Consider the following 13145-nt stretch of genomic DNA (forward strand, 5'->3'; position numbering starts at 1 on the left):
TAACCTATGAAACAATGGTGTCTGATTGGGCGTATTTTATACGCATATTTTGAGTATTTTTGGTAGATTTTAATGCATAGTTCCTGCTTATTATTATATTTTGGAGTTAATTATGGAACTAATGAATTATTTTAATGATTTTTGATAGGTTTGGGAGAAAAGCTTCGATATTTTTAGAAGAGTTGTTGAAGTTGTGAAGCTGTAAAGAGAGAGAGCTATGCTTGAAGCTGGACGGTGTGCCCATACCGACTGATCGTCCGTACTGGATTAATTTAAGCTATTGGCGAGAAGTTGTGGACTGTGGACAGCCATTGACTTTTCTTAGTGGACCTTACCTTATTTATTTTGATTGGGCCGAACTTAGTTTATTCAATTGATTTTATGGGCTTGTACGCCTATTAGCATTAGAATTAGGTTAGTTTGATTTTCTTATATTTATATAAGAACCACACATTCACGCCAATTGGAGGAACAGAAGCTGCTGGACGAGATTTGCTTTCTCATTATTCAAGTATTTCTTTCATTCACTCGCTATTTATTTATTTATTTTATTTATGTGTTCTAGCTAATTTTCTTTATTCCAGCAACGATTAAGGAAGCACTAGCAAGATTATTCTGTGAGATCTAATTTGTTCTTATACTTTATTTTATGCTTGTATCTGTGATTCTCCGTGTTTATCGTTATTAATTGTTTTAATCCATTATGTAGTGCGCAATATTTAGTGGGTTAGAATTAATTATACAGCCAATTGAATCGGCCATACATAATCGTGGTTTAGGTTTGATTAGTGGTAAATTGACACATCAGGGTAAAGGGAAAAGCAGTCTTAATTCAATAATCATGCGTCAGATTTTATTGGTTTTGAATCGGGTTTCTCTAGAAATTAATGATGTCGACTCATTAAATCTATAGAGCGTCTCTTACGGTTGTCAGTCGATTAGGGTAGTAATTAGTGAAGCGTCTTCCTGGTTACCGAATAATTAAGGAGAAATAAGATCACGTCAGAAGCGTCTTCGGTGGTTATAACTGGTTTGCTTGCATGAATTAAAGTTATATTTGCATCAATGATCAGAATAATTAAGCTAGGGTGGACTTAATTGATTGCTGCAATTCTTTATTAATTGTTTGATTTTTCTATTTATTCTTTAGGATTATAACCATTGCAATTCTTTTGGATTTTATTTATTTATTTTTAGAATTTAGTATTTTCTCATATTTTCCCCATAAATTTCGTTTTTGTTGAGTTACTTTGCAGGTTGAATTTTAGGAGAATTCTCTCCGATCCCTTGGGAGACGATTTTGCTTGCTGCTGTCTGTGCAGTGTGGGCATAACGGCTGACTGCCGAATATTTTTGGTGTAAAACGACGCACCAAATTTTGGCGCCGTTGCCGGGGATCGGTTTTTAAGTACTAATTTTCTTATTATTTCGATTTGCCTTTTTATTTTTATTTCTTTTTTGTTTGATGTTGATCTAGAGCTGAAGCTGAAATATGTCTGAAGATGGGGACGATGACCGTGATGATTTTCTACCACTACCACCGTTGATAAGAGAGTTGGGCCGCCACAAGAGAAATCATCCGCTATGCTTTGTGTTGCCCACGATTAATCAAAATGCTGAAATCAAGCCTGACTTCATTCAAGTTCTTCCATAATTCAGCAACTCGCTTGGAGAGAGTGCATATAAACATCTTGCTGAATTTGATTTAGTTTGCATTACTTTACGCCCTCAAGGTTTTTCTGAATATCATTTAAGATTACTAACTTTTCCTCATATATTGCAGGGTAGAGCTCGAGATTGGTTGTTTGATCTATCACCTGGATCAATCAGAACTTGGAACGACTTAGAGGAGCAGTTCTTGCGTAAATTCTTTCCAGAATCAAAGGCTGCAAATCTAAGAATAGCTATTAGTAGCATCAAGCAGAGGCAACAAGAGTGTTTGTCTGATTATTGGGAGAGATTTCAACAATTATGTCATAGATGTCCTAACCACGGATTTTCTGATTATCAGTTGCTCATTAATTATTTTTATTGTGGTATGTCTTCTTTTGACAGGAGGATTGTTGATGCTGCTTGTGGAGGAAGTTTGACCAACAAGACCTTGGATGAAGCAAAACAATTAATTTTTGATATGGTCTCCAATGGTCAACAATATGAGGATAAGGATGATGATAGGTATAGGCCAATCAACATAGTAGAAGATGCAAGTGTGAATGAGAAATCCGATGCTTTAACTTCCTTAGTTAGAGGCTTTGTTGGAGCTCAAATTCAGAAGGATAATAATCCAAATTTCAGCTGGAATCATTCGCCTGAATTTTTCACCAGCACACAGCCGCAGGCTGGGCGGTATGCCCATACCGACCGCCCAGAGCCCAGTATGAGCGATATTCTTAAAAGTCTGGAACAGAGCAGTCAGATTATTAATAATCTGGTACAAAGTCAGCAAGCTTTCCAGCAAGAGACGCAGGCTGTGTTGGGTAGTATGGGCACACAGATCACTCAACTCACCACTCAAGTGAACAAGTTGCAAGCCAATCATGGAAAACTTCCATCTCAAGAAGTACATCCCAAGGAATATGTTTATGCTGTGAATTTCATGACTGAGGAAGACTTCTTTGATCCAAAGCCCATAAAAGATGAAAAGGAGACAGAAGAGCAAGAAAGTGCTCAAAACGATGAATTTGTCAAAGAGGCACAACAATATGAAAATCTCTCTTCTTCCGAGGTAAGTGTTGAATCTAAAATTTCTAATTCTAAAGCACTAATTCCTTTCGTTTTTCCTTTCAGTTGGCCCAAAACAAGGAAAAAGAATGTGGCAAGGAGATTCTGGAAATATTCACGATGAATAATGAACCACCAGAATATTATGATGAAATTCAAGGGTGTAAAGTGCATTCGAACTCCACCAATGAAATTCACACTTGGCATCTGTTGCGCGGTATGCCCATTCCGACCAGCACTGAACAAATTGTGCCTTCAATTGTGAAACTGCCAAAGCGGAAATTGAAACCACCTGATTATTGATCCAATTTCAGGGAAGTTCTGTTTATTTGCTTTCGTTTTTATTTTATTGTCTTTTATGTTTTCTTTGTTTTGTGTCTTTGTTCTTTGTTTTTCTCACACAATGAGGACATTGTGTTGTCTAAGTGTGGGGGAGTTTTTGTGTCTTTTTTTTTCTTGAGTTTGTGTGCTCGTCTTTGTTTTGGTTTTTTTTTTGTGTTTGTGAGTCTGTCTATGGCAACTTTTCATGCGGGAATTTTGATTTGTTAGGATGAGCATATTGATATGGATTGTTTGGTTGTTTTCTTGGATAATACAGAAATATATTGAAACCCATATGTGTTTGAGGATGATGAATGTGCAAATTGATCATTTTTGTTGAAAGCCACTCATATAGTGAGGATTGAGCCATAGAGCAATAATTTGAATGCTCCTTGCTTGTTCTTGATTAGTGTTATGCATACTTGACGTCTTGATATTCAGTTTGCCATGTTGCCATAATCAATTTTTTTGGAATTGGACTCATTTGTGAAGGTGATTTAGGCATTAGAAATGAACCTCATTGGCCTTAAAAACGTCCTACCTTTTGCATATCCATTAGTGAGCCATTTTGAAGCCTTGACCTTTTTATTGTTATATATGATTGAAGCCTCGAAAATTTTAGCCATTAGCCTTCTTTTAGCCTTGCTTTGTCCCTTTCCAACATGATGCAAGTGGTTTGTTTTGTGATATTACTTTGTTGGAAGAATAAGGTTGATTGAAATTTAGTGCTTGGTTGGAATGATTGAGGATTGAAATTGACAAAAAAGGTTGTTGGTTGTTTAAGAATGAGGTGATGTTATGATGTTAGTTCAAAAAACAAATCGTGAAAAGTACCATATGCAAAAAAAAAAAAGAAAAAAGAAGAAAAAAAAAACGAAAAAAAGAGAAGAGAATGAAAAGAAAATGTTGGAGTTTGAATGCTTATGTATTGGGAATAATGATTGATTTGATTGAGTTTGATTTTGGGATTCGAATGTGGTGAACTACTTGCATTTTGTTGGTTTTATTAGCCTTGTTTATCCACTTTTGTTTATCCTACCCATGCACCCTAGCCCCATTACAACCTCATGGAAAGACCTATTGATTCATGGATGAGTTCAGTTTTCGAATTGAAGATATTGACATAGTGGCAAACTTATAATGGATAGAGTCGAGTTGCATGTGTGTGAATTTACCTTACCTTTTGATATTGAGAGATTTGAGCGAACTTGGTGAGGCTGGATTGATTTGCACACTTTTGATTCGAATGAAGGGTGAATGCACATATTTGTTGATTCCAAGAATGGTTTGAGGTAAAAGATGATTGTATCTTGTCCTAACTTTGAGATTTGCTTATTGTGATTGTTGCCATAGCTAGTCGTTGTTAGTTGAGTCTTATCTTGTCTTTTGAGTTTTGTTCTTCTTATGCTCGAGGGCGAGCATTGTTTAAGTGTGGGGGAGTTTGATTGGGCGTATTTTATACGCATATTTTGAATATTTTTGGTAGATTTTAATGCATAGTTCCTGCTTATTATTATATTTTGAAGTTAATTATGGAACTAATGAATTATTTTAATTATTTTTTATAGGTTTGGGAGAAAAGCTTCGATATTTTTAGAAGAGTTTTTGAAGTTGTGAAGCTGTAAAGAGAGAGAGCTATGCGTGAAGCTGGACGGTGTGCCCATACCGACTGATCGTCCGTACTGGATTAATTTAAGCTATTGGCGAGAAGTTGTGGACTGTGGACAGCCATTGACTTTTCTTAGTGGACCTTACCTTATTTATTTTGATTGGGCTGAACTTAGTTTATTCAATTGATTTTATGGGCTTGTACGCCTATTAGCATTAGAATTAGGTTAGTTTGATTTTCTTATATTTATATAAGAACCACACATTCACGCCAATTGGAGGAACAGAAGCTGCTGGACGAGATTTGCTTTCTCATTATTCAAGTTTTTCTTTCATTCACTCGTTATTTATTTATTTATTTCATTTATGCGTTCTAGCTAATTTTCTTTATTCCAGCAACGATTAAGGAAGCACTAGCAAGATTATTATGTGAGATCTAATTTCTTCTTATACTTTATTCATTTGAACTTCCAAATATTCATTGTGTTGCATGCATGGAAAAATTGAACTTCCAAAAGCTACGTGTCCGCCAAAAGTATTATATGATCTTATTTTTGGAAATAATGCCAAAAGTAAGCATTATCTCCAAAATATTAGATCTTATAATAATATGTTTGGATTCACATCAATGGGTGGTAAAATTGATCACTCGATAAATCAAGGCAATACCCCTCCGATTTTTCGATTGCATGGGCAAAACTATCATCTCATTGGTAGTTTGATGCCTATGGAAGGTTGTCCTCCAAAGTTTGCACAGTTGTATATCTATGACACAGATAATGAAGTTCACAATAGAATACTTTCAGTGAGGTAATTTATTTTATTTGTGGTTTTTTTTACAATATTTTTATACACGTAATTACTTTATATTTATACTATTTTTAATATTGTTTCAGGGATGTTGGAAATTATAATGATTTACATACTGAAATTGTGCGTGATTTGCAAGCAATGCTTGATGAACAAAATGTGTTGGCGAAGTCATTTAGGATGGCTAAGGATCGATTAAGGGATGCAATCCAGCCAGATGTGAACTTGAGATTGATTAGTGAAAGAGGGAAAGATGCTCGAACTTATAATTTGCCGTCTACGTCTGAAGTAGCTGCACTTATTGTTGGAGACATAGATGATTCAATGGGCAATAGAGATATTGTTATTGAGTTCAAGAGTGGACAATTGAAACGAATTAATGAGCTTCATCCATCGTATCTTGCATTGCAATATCCATTGTTGTTTCCATATGGAGAAGATGGGTATAAATGTGACATTCCATTTGCAAAGGGTGTTGAAGAAAGCAAATATTCGCGGAAGAAAATAAGTGTGAAGGAATTTTTGGCCTATCGATTGCATGAAAGACGTGGAGAATTTTCTATATTGTTCTATTGTCGACGTTTGTTTCAGCAATTTATTGTTGATAGTTACACTATGGTGGAAGCTGGTAGATTGAACTTTTTTCGTTATAATCAAAAGAAATTGCGATGTGATATGTATAAAGGTTTAGCAGATGCTTTGATACGAGGTGAGAGGGATCCAGCTATGCAGGGAAAACGAGTGATTTTGCCGTCTTCTTTCATTGGTAGTGCACGATATATGATTCAAAATTACCAAGATGCTATGACTATTTGTAGTTGGGCTGGATATCCGAATTTGTTTATCACTTTTACTTGCAATCCAAAGTGGCCAGAGTTAGTTAGATATCTTGATGCTAAAGGTCTAAAGTCAGAGGATCGGCCCGATATAGTTTCCCGAGTTTTCAAAATAAAGTTAGACAATCTAATTCATAGTATTCGCAATGATCGAGTATTCGGTGTGGTCCGAGCAGGTATTTATATAGATTATTTTCTTTATACACATATTTTCATGAATTCAATATATATTCTAAGTTAAACTTCTTTTTCTCAGTTGTTTACACAATTGAATTCCAAAAGCGAGGGTTGCCACATGCGCATATTTTGCTATTTATGGCAAAAGAGGATAAACATCCTGATGCTGAAGATATAGATAAGATCATTTCAGCGAAAATTCCATATCCAATAGATGATGCTCTATATTATGAAGCTGTTAAAGAATTTATGGTTCATGGTCCATGTGGTGCCCTCAGAATTTCATCGCCGTGTATGATGAATGGTCGTTGTACGAAGTATTTTCCAAAGAAATATGTTGATGCAACAACTGTTGATGATGACGGATATCCTGTATATAGAAGGCGGAATAATGGGCGCGTTATATTGAAGAATGATATATCTTTGGACAATAGATATGTTGTGCCTCACAATCGTGGTTTGCTTTTGAAGTATGGTGCTCATATTAATGTAGAATGGTGTAATCAATCACGATCAATCAAGTATTTATTTAAGTATATTAATAAAGGCAATGATCGTGTTACTGCATCATTTTATAATTCAAGCGAAAAAGATGATGAAGGGAGGGGCATAGATGAGGTGAATCAGTATTATGATTGTAGATACATCTCACCATGTGAAGCTGCTTGGAGAGTATTTGGATTTGAAATCCAATACAAAAAACCTTCTGTGGAGAGATTGAGTTACCATTTACCTGGTGAGCATGCGGTCATATTTTCAGAGGCAGATCGGCTTGAAGATATTTTAAATAGGGAAACTATTCATGAAAGTATGCTCTTAGGTTGGTTTGAAGCAAACAAAATGTATGTAGAAGCTAAGGAGCTTACATATCCTGAATTTCCTACAAAATTTGTTTGGAAAATTACAGAAAATCGTCGGAGATGGGAACCAAGGAAACAAGGAGTTTCTATAGGTAGATTGTATTATGTTCCACCAGGTTCGGGTGAATCATTTTACTTAAGATGTTTGTTGAATATTGTTCGAGGTGCGACTTCTTATGAGGATATTAGATGTGTAAATGGTGTACAATATTCAACATTTCGTGAGGCCTGCTATGCTTTGGGTTTGTTAGAAGATGATAAAGAATATATTGATGGGATTGTTGAAGCAAGTAATTGGGCTTCTGCTTCATCTTTGAGAAGGTTATTTGTGACGTTGCTTACTTCAAATTCCATGAGTCGGCCTGAAAATGTGTGGAGCAGTACTTGGAATTTATTAGGCGATGATATCTTATATCAACGGAGATTGGTATTACGATATCCAGGTATGTTTTTATGATGCTTTGTTATTAGTTAAAGCACTCCTTTTGTGATAATAATGAGTAAATTTATATGAATATATATGTATATGTGAATGTATATACATTGAAAATATATGGTATGTTTTTATATTATATATAGAAAAATGATTTATAAAAGTGGAATAATTAAACTACTGATATATAATATGATAGCATAAATAGAATTCCATATTTTAAAAATATTGAAATATAATTCAATCATTTAAAATTGATCTATAAGTGAACGCATTAATTAAAAATAGGGATATATATGGTGATTGTAAAAAAAAATATATTATAATATTTTATTATTTAGTAAGCTAAATAATATTTGTTGGTATCAAATTTAGTATCATATGCAATTCATTTTTTTATCAAGTTCTCATTAAATATATATATATATATATATATATATATATATATATATATATAGGGGCGTGCTCCTGTGAGACCCCCTATTTTTGTGAAACATTGAGGACAATGAATAAGACATACTCCCTCCGTCCATGAAAGAACTTCCTAGGAGGGAGTGACACGAGTTTTAAGAAAAAATATTGTTGAATGTATTGAGAGTGGATAAAAGGTGGTTGAGTATATTGGGAGTGGTGAAAATGTGTTATAATTAATATTGGGAGTTGTGAAAAGTGAAAAGTAAGAGGATTATAAGTGGTGGTGTATAGTCCAAAAATAAGTAGGAAGTTCTCTTGTGGACGTCCCAAAAAGGAAATATAGGAAGTTCTTTTGTGGACGGAGGGAATATAATACTAATGAACAAGACGTATATCTAACGAACAAGATGTATATACTGATGAAAAATAAAATTTAAAAAATTGGTAGTGAATAAGACATATATACTGATGAACAAGGCATCATATACTGATGAACAAGGCATCATATACTGATGAATATACTGATGAACAATGCAGTATATACTGATGAATAACAAAATTTAAAATATTTTGCTTCCTCCAGGATTCGAACCCTGCAAAAAAAATTCTCCCTCCAGATACAATATCAACCATATGATTGATAAAATAAATGCACCAGATCGTGCCCTAAATCTCATTAAAATTAGGGGGTCTCATTGGAGCGGCCCCCTATATATATATTATTGGCAAGTGTGTAAAAATGTAGCGTAATTAAAGATATTTTTTGTGCAAATGTAGTGTACCGTCTGTTTAGGATAGGTTTCAAAAGTGTATTGTGATGAAAAATATTAAAATAATATAAATTATAAGTATATCTATTAAATCTAATTTTATATTATTTTGCCACTAATTCCTTTTATTTTGGGAATATTTTTGTGTAGGTTTGAAGCTTACAGATATTGAAATTCAAAATTTTACATTGACTGAAATTGAGAAGTTATTGGGTGAGTTTGGTAAGAGTTTGCGTGATTTTGAAACAATGCCATTTCCATCTTCGGAATTCTTGGATATGCGCAACGATAGGTTGATCTATGATGAGTTAGCGTATGATCGTGAACAATTGGCTAAAGATCGTCTTGAATATCTTGAGAAATTTACTGATGAGCAGCGTGGAGTTTACAATACAATTATGACTTCAGTGGAATCTGAGTTTGGTGGTATAACTGGAAAAACTTTTATATGGAAGTCATTGTCTGCTGCTATTCGTTCAAAGGGGAAAATTGTTTTGAATGTTGTATCAAGTGGAATTGCTTCATTGTTATTGCCAGGTGGAAGAACAACGCATTCACGTTTCAAGATTCCTATTAGTATTAATGAGGATTCTATGTGTAATATAAAACCAGGAAGTCCGTTGGCAGAGCTAATTTTAATGGCAAAGCTTATTATATGGGATGAAGCTCCTATGGTGCACAAGTATTGTTTTGAAGCTTTAGACAGAAGTATTCGTTATATAATGCGAGTTCGTGATGAATCAAGGTTAGATGTGCCATTTGGTGGTAAAACTGTTGTACTTGGTGGTGATTTTCGGCAAATATTACCTGTTATCCCTAAAGGTAATATGCATGATATAGTTAATGCAACGGTCAATTCATCTTACCTTTGAAACAGTTGCAAAGTGTTGAGGTTGACAAAGAATATGCGTTTACGACAAGTGTCTGAGAATATGGCCACTGAATTGGAAGAATTTTCGAGTTGGATTGCTGATGTTGGAGATGGATTAATTGGGAGTTGTGGTGATGGTGTTTCGGTGATTAGATTACCTGACGATATTGTGCTTAAGAGTAATGGTGATCCGTTAAGAACTATCGTATCTAGCACATATCCGTTGTTCCATAGTGACAACTCTGATTTGTCTTACTTGGATAATAGGGCAATACTTGCTCCTACTTTAGATGTAGTTCATTCCATTAATGAATACATGATTAATTTCAGGGGTGGAGATGGTAAAATGTACTTTAGCTCAAACAGTTCTTGCAGATCTGATTCAGGTAGCAGCTTGATCAATGATATTCACACTCCTGAGTTTTTGAATAGTTTGAAGTGTTCTGGTTTGCCAAATCATGAATTGTTCTTGAAAGTTGGGACTCCGGTAATGTTGTTGAGAAATATTGATAATCATAATGGGTTGTATAATGGCACTCGACTTGTGATTACAAAGTTGGGTTCTCATATGTTGGAGGGAAAATTACTAAGTGGTCACAATGTTGGCCAATTAGTTTTGATCCCTAGGCTCAATATGATACCTTCTGATATAAGATTGCCTTTCAAATTTCAAAGATGACAATATCCATTGGTTGTTTCATATGCAATGACCATTAATAAAAGTCAAGGACAATCATTGGCACATGTGGGCTTGTATTTGAAAAAACCTGTGTTCAGCCATGGTCAACTTTATGTTGCTATCTCAAGGGTCACCAGTCGACAAGGTTTGAAAATATTGGTATGTGGTGATGGTGATGAAGAATGTAATAGTACTGATAATGTAGTTTATAGAGAAGTTTTTCGAAATTTGTAATTTATATTTGACTACTTTGTTTATTGGAAGAGACCACGACTAAATTATGTTGTTTGTTGTAGTTTTTAAGATAATCTATATAATATACTCCCTCCGTCCCCAAAATAAGTTCCTCTTTGGGGACGGCACGTGTTTTAAGAAAAATGGTAAAATATATTGATAGTGGAGAAAAATATATTATAATTAGTATTGAGAGTGGTGAAAATGTGAAAAAGTGTTATAATTAGTATTGGGAGTGGTGAAAAAGTGAAAAGTAAGAATAAATAAAGTATTATTAGTGGTGGGGTAGTTGTACAAAAATAGAAAGAAAGAAAAAGGAACTTATTTGGGGGACGTCCCAAAATGGAAAAAGAGGAACTTATTTCAGGGACGGAGGGAGTATAAAAGAGGACTTTTTCCCTCCATCTTTTCCCTCTCTTTTTCTCTCTCTTCTTCCATGAATTTTTTCATTCTTTTTTTCTTTTAGTTTTTCATAATTTAATTCTTTTGCAAATATTGTCAAATTTAATTCGTGATTTTTTTTTCAATATGCATCTTAAATTTAATACTATTGTATAAAAACATAAAAAGTGAATAAGTTATGAAAATTTTAAAATATTTTATTTTCTCTCTTTTCATTAAATATTTTATTTTCTCTCTTCTCATTAAAATTTTATCACTTTTTATTTAGGTTTGTATATGAAAATATTTATTATGACGTGTAACTCTATAGTAATAATGTGTAAATGCTAATTTTTGTTATTGAATAATTTTTTATTACACTTTATACAAAGTTGTTAATATAATTTTTAAATTTAAGATTTTATTGAATAATTGACGTGAATTATTTTATTTTTAAAATATATTTTATATTTATTTAAATATATTGTCAATTTCGATGTTCGTCGTGCATCGCACGAATGGACGTTCTAGTTTTATCATAATTATGCACCTAAATAAAAAGGTTCACTGGTATTATATATTTTGAAATAATTTTTATTCCAACTTGAGTATGGGTTACATTAATCTGCATCTCTTTATTTCATTGTTAAATTAGTATATTTATTAGCTTGATTATCTAAAGTACCATGGACTGTATTTAGTTACATCATTAACACAAAATCTTGGGTACACCTGGGTGTACCGTACAACCGGGTTGACCCGTACCCAAAATAGTGTTATTTATATGAGTTGAGTCAGAATATGGGTTCAAATCAGAGTGCGGGTCAAAGTTTAAGTGAAGGTGTGACCCGGTTGTACGGTACACCCGGGTGTACCCAAGACCACCTCCATCATTAAATGTACCAAAATTTCATTAATCTTATTAATTGTTAGTATATGAAATTAATGTATCCCTTTGTATTGCGCATATGACATCTTTTTATGAGGTGCACATTTATGTATTATTACTGTAAACATAATTTAAAAATATTTAAAAACATTGTGGTATTAAATGTTTTTACTTAACCGTAGTGTGGAAAGTTATAGTAATGATGTTTTGTAAAAAAGTGAAAAAAAATCATGGAGAATAGTACGTCTACTTGCAAAATGTTATATTTTGCCATAATAAAAATAGATGATAAACACGTGTACTTGCAAATTTAGTATATGTACAACATAAAGATTTGTTAATTGCAAATTAACAAATTTTTAATTACTTTATTTAGTATAACGTAGAATTATTGATGTTATAAGTCTGTGCGCGTTTTATTTTTTCTATATTTTAAATTTTGGTTTTGAGAAAAGATTTATTATTTTATTTTTTTGACTTAGGGGAGTTGGGGAGAGGGGCAGTGGGATTTGAACCCGAGACCTCACAGTTCACAATCAGGAGGTTGCACCGCTTAGTGTCCCATTGGAGACTTAAAAAAAGATGTTGATCTCAAGGAAACCTGTTATTTTATTCTATATTTTAAAATTGAAATTGGACTTAATTTTTACTATTTTAATTCGTAAAAACTGATCATTTTAAGAAATATATGAAAATAAAAAATTGGCTCTTATTTATTTTTTAAGAGATATATTCACTATCATTAATTTAATATTCTATGTATATCATTATATTTGTGTCGTAATGCCTTTTAATATGAATTGTATGATATGAAAGTCTTTTATTATTTTATTTCCTATTTTTTGTATTATGTAATATAAATTTTTAATTTTCTCTAATTTCTTTCTATTATGTTTTGTATATATCACTTAATATATATTTTTACAATTCTATAGAACTATTACTATACTTCGCAAATACGTATGAATATTTGTACCGTGCGAAGCACGGGTATAACACTAGTTTATATAAGAACCACACATTCACGCCAATTGGAGGAACAGAAGCTGCTGGACGAGATTTGCTTTCTCATTATTCAAGTTTTTCTTTCATTCACTCGCTATTTATTTATTTATTTATTTCATTTATGCGTTCTAGCTAG

At 33.2% G+C, this 13145-nt stretch overlaps 2 protein-coding genes and 1 pseudogene across 2 annotated transcripts; all 3 read left to right on the forward strand.

Annotated features, from left to right (window-relative positions):
• The first annotated feature begins 480 nt into the window (after positions 1 to 480).
• LOC130988976 (uncharacterized) lies at positions 481 to 3073 on the forward strand. The gene is made up of 2 exons (XM_057912966.1): positions 481 to 511; positions 1257 to 3073. Exon 2 carries the CDS (start codon positions 2039 to 2041, stop codon positions 2843 to 2845), a length of 807 nt encoding a protein of 268 aa, XP_057768949.1. The 5' UTR covers positions 481 to 511; positions 1257 to 2038; the 3' UTR covers positions 2846 to 3073.
• Positions 3074 to 5278: 2205 nt separating this feature from the next.
• On the forward strand, positions 5279 to 7790 carry LOC130990707 (uncharacterized). The gene is made up of 3 exons (XM_057914935.1): positions 5279 to 5460; positions 5547 to 6472; positions 6553 to 7790. Exons 1-3 carry the CDS (start codon positions 5279 to 5281, stop codon positions 7788 to 7790), a joined length of 2346 nt encoding a protein of 781 aa, XP_057770918.1.
• A 1448-nt stretch (positions 7791 to 9238) lies between these two features.
• Positions 9239 to 10734, forward strand: LOC130988977 (uncharacterized; annotated as a pseudogene).
• Positions 10735 to 13145: the final 2411 nt, after the last annotated feature.

This window comes from Salvia miltiorrhiza, chromosome 6 (assembly GCF_028751815.1).
Source record: "Salvia miltiorrhiza cultivar Shanhuang (shh) chromosome 6, IMPLAD_Smil_shh, whole genome shotgun sequence".
NCBI classification, from domain to species: Eukaryota; Viridiplantae; Streptophyta; class Magnoliopsida; order Lamiales; family Lamiaceae; genus Salvia; species Salvia miltiorrhiza.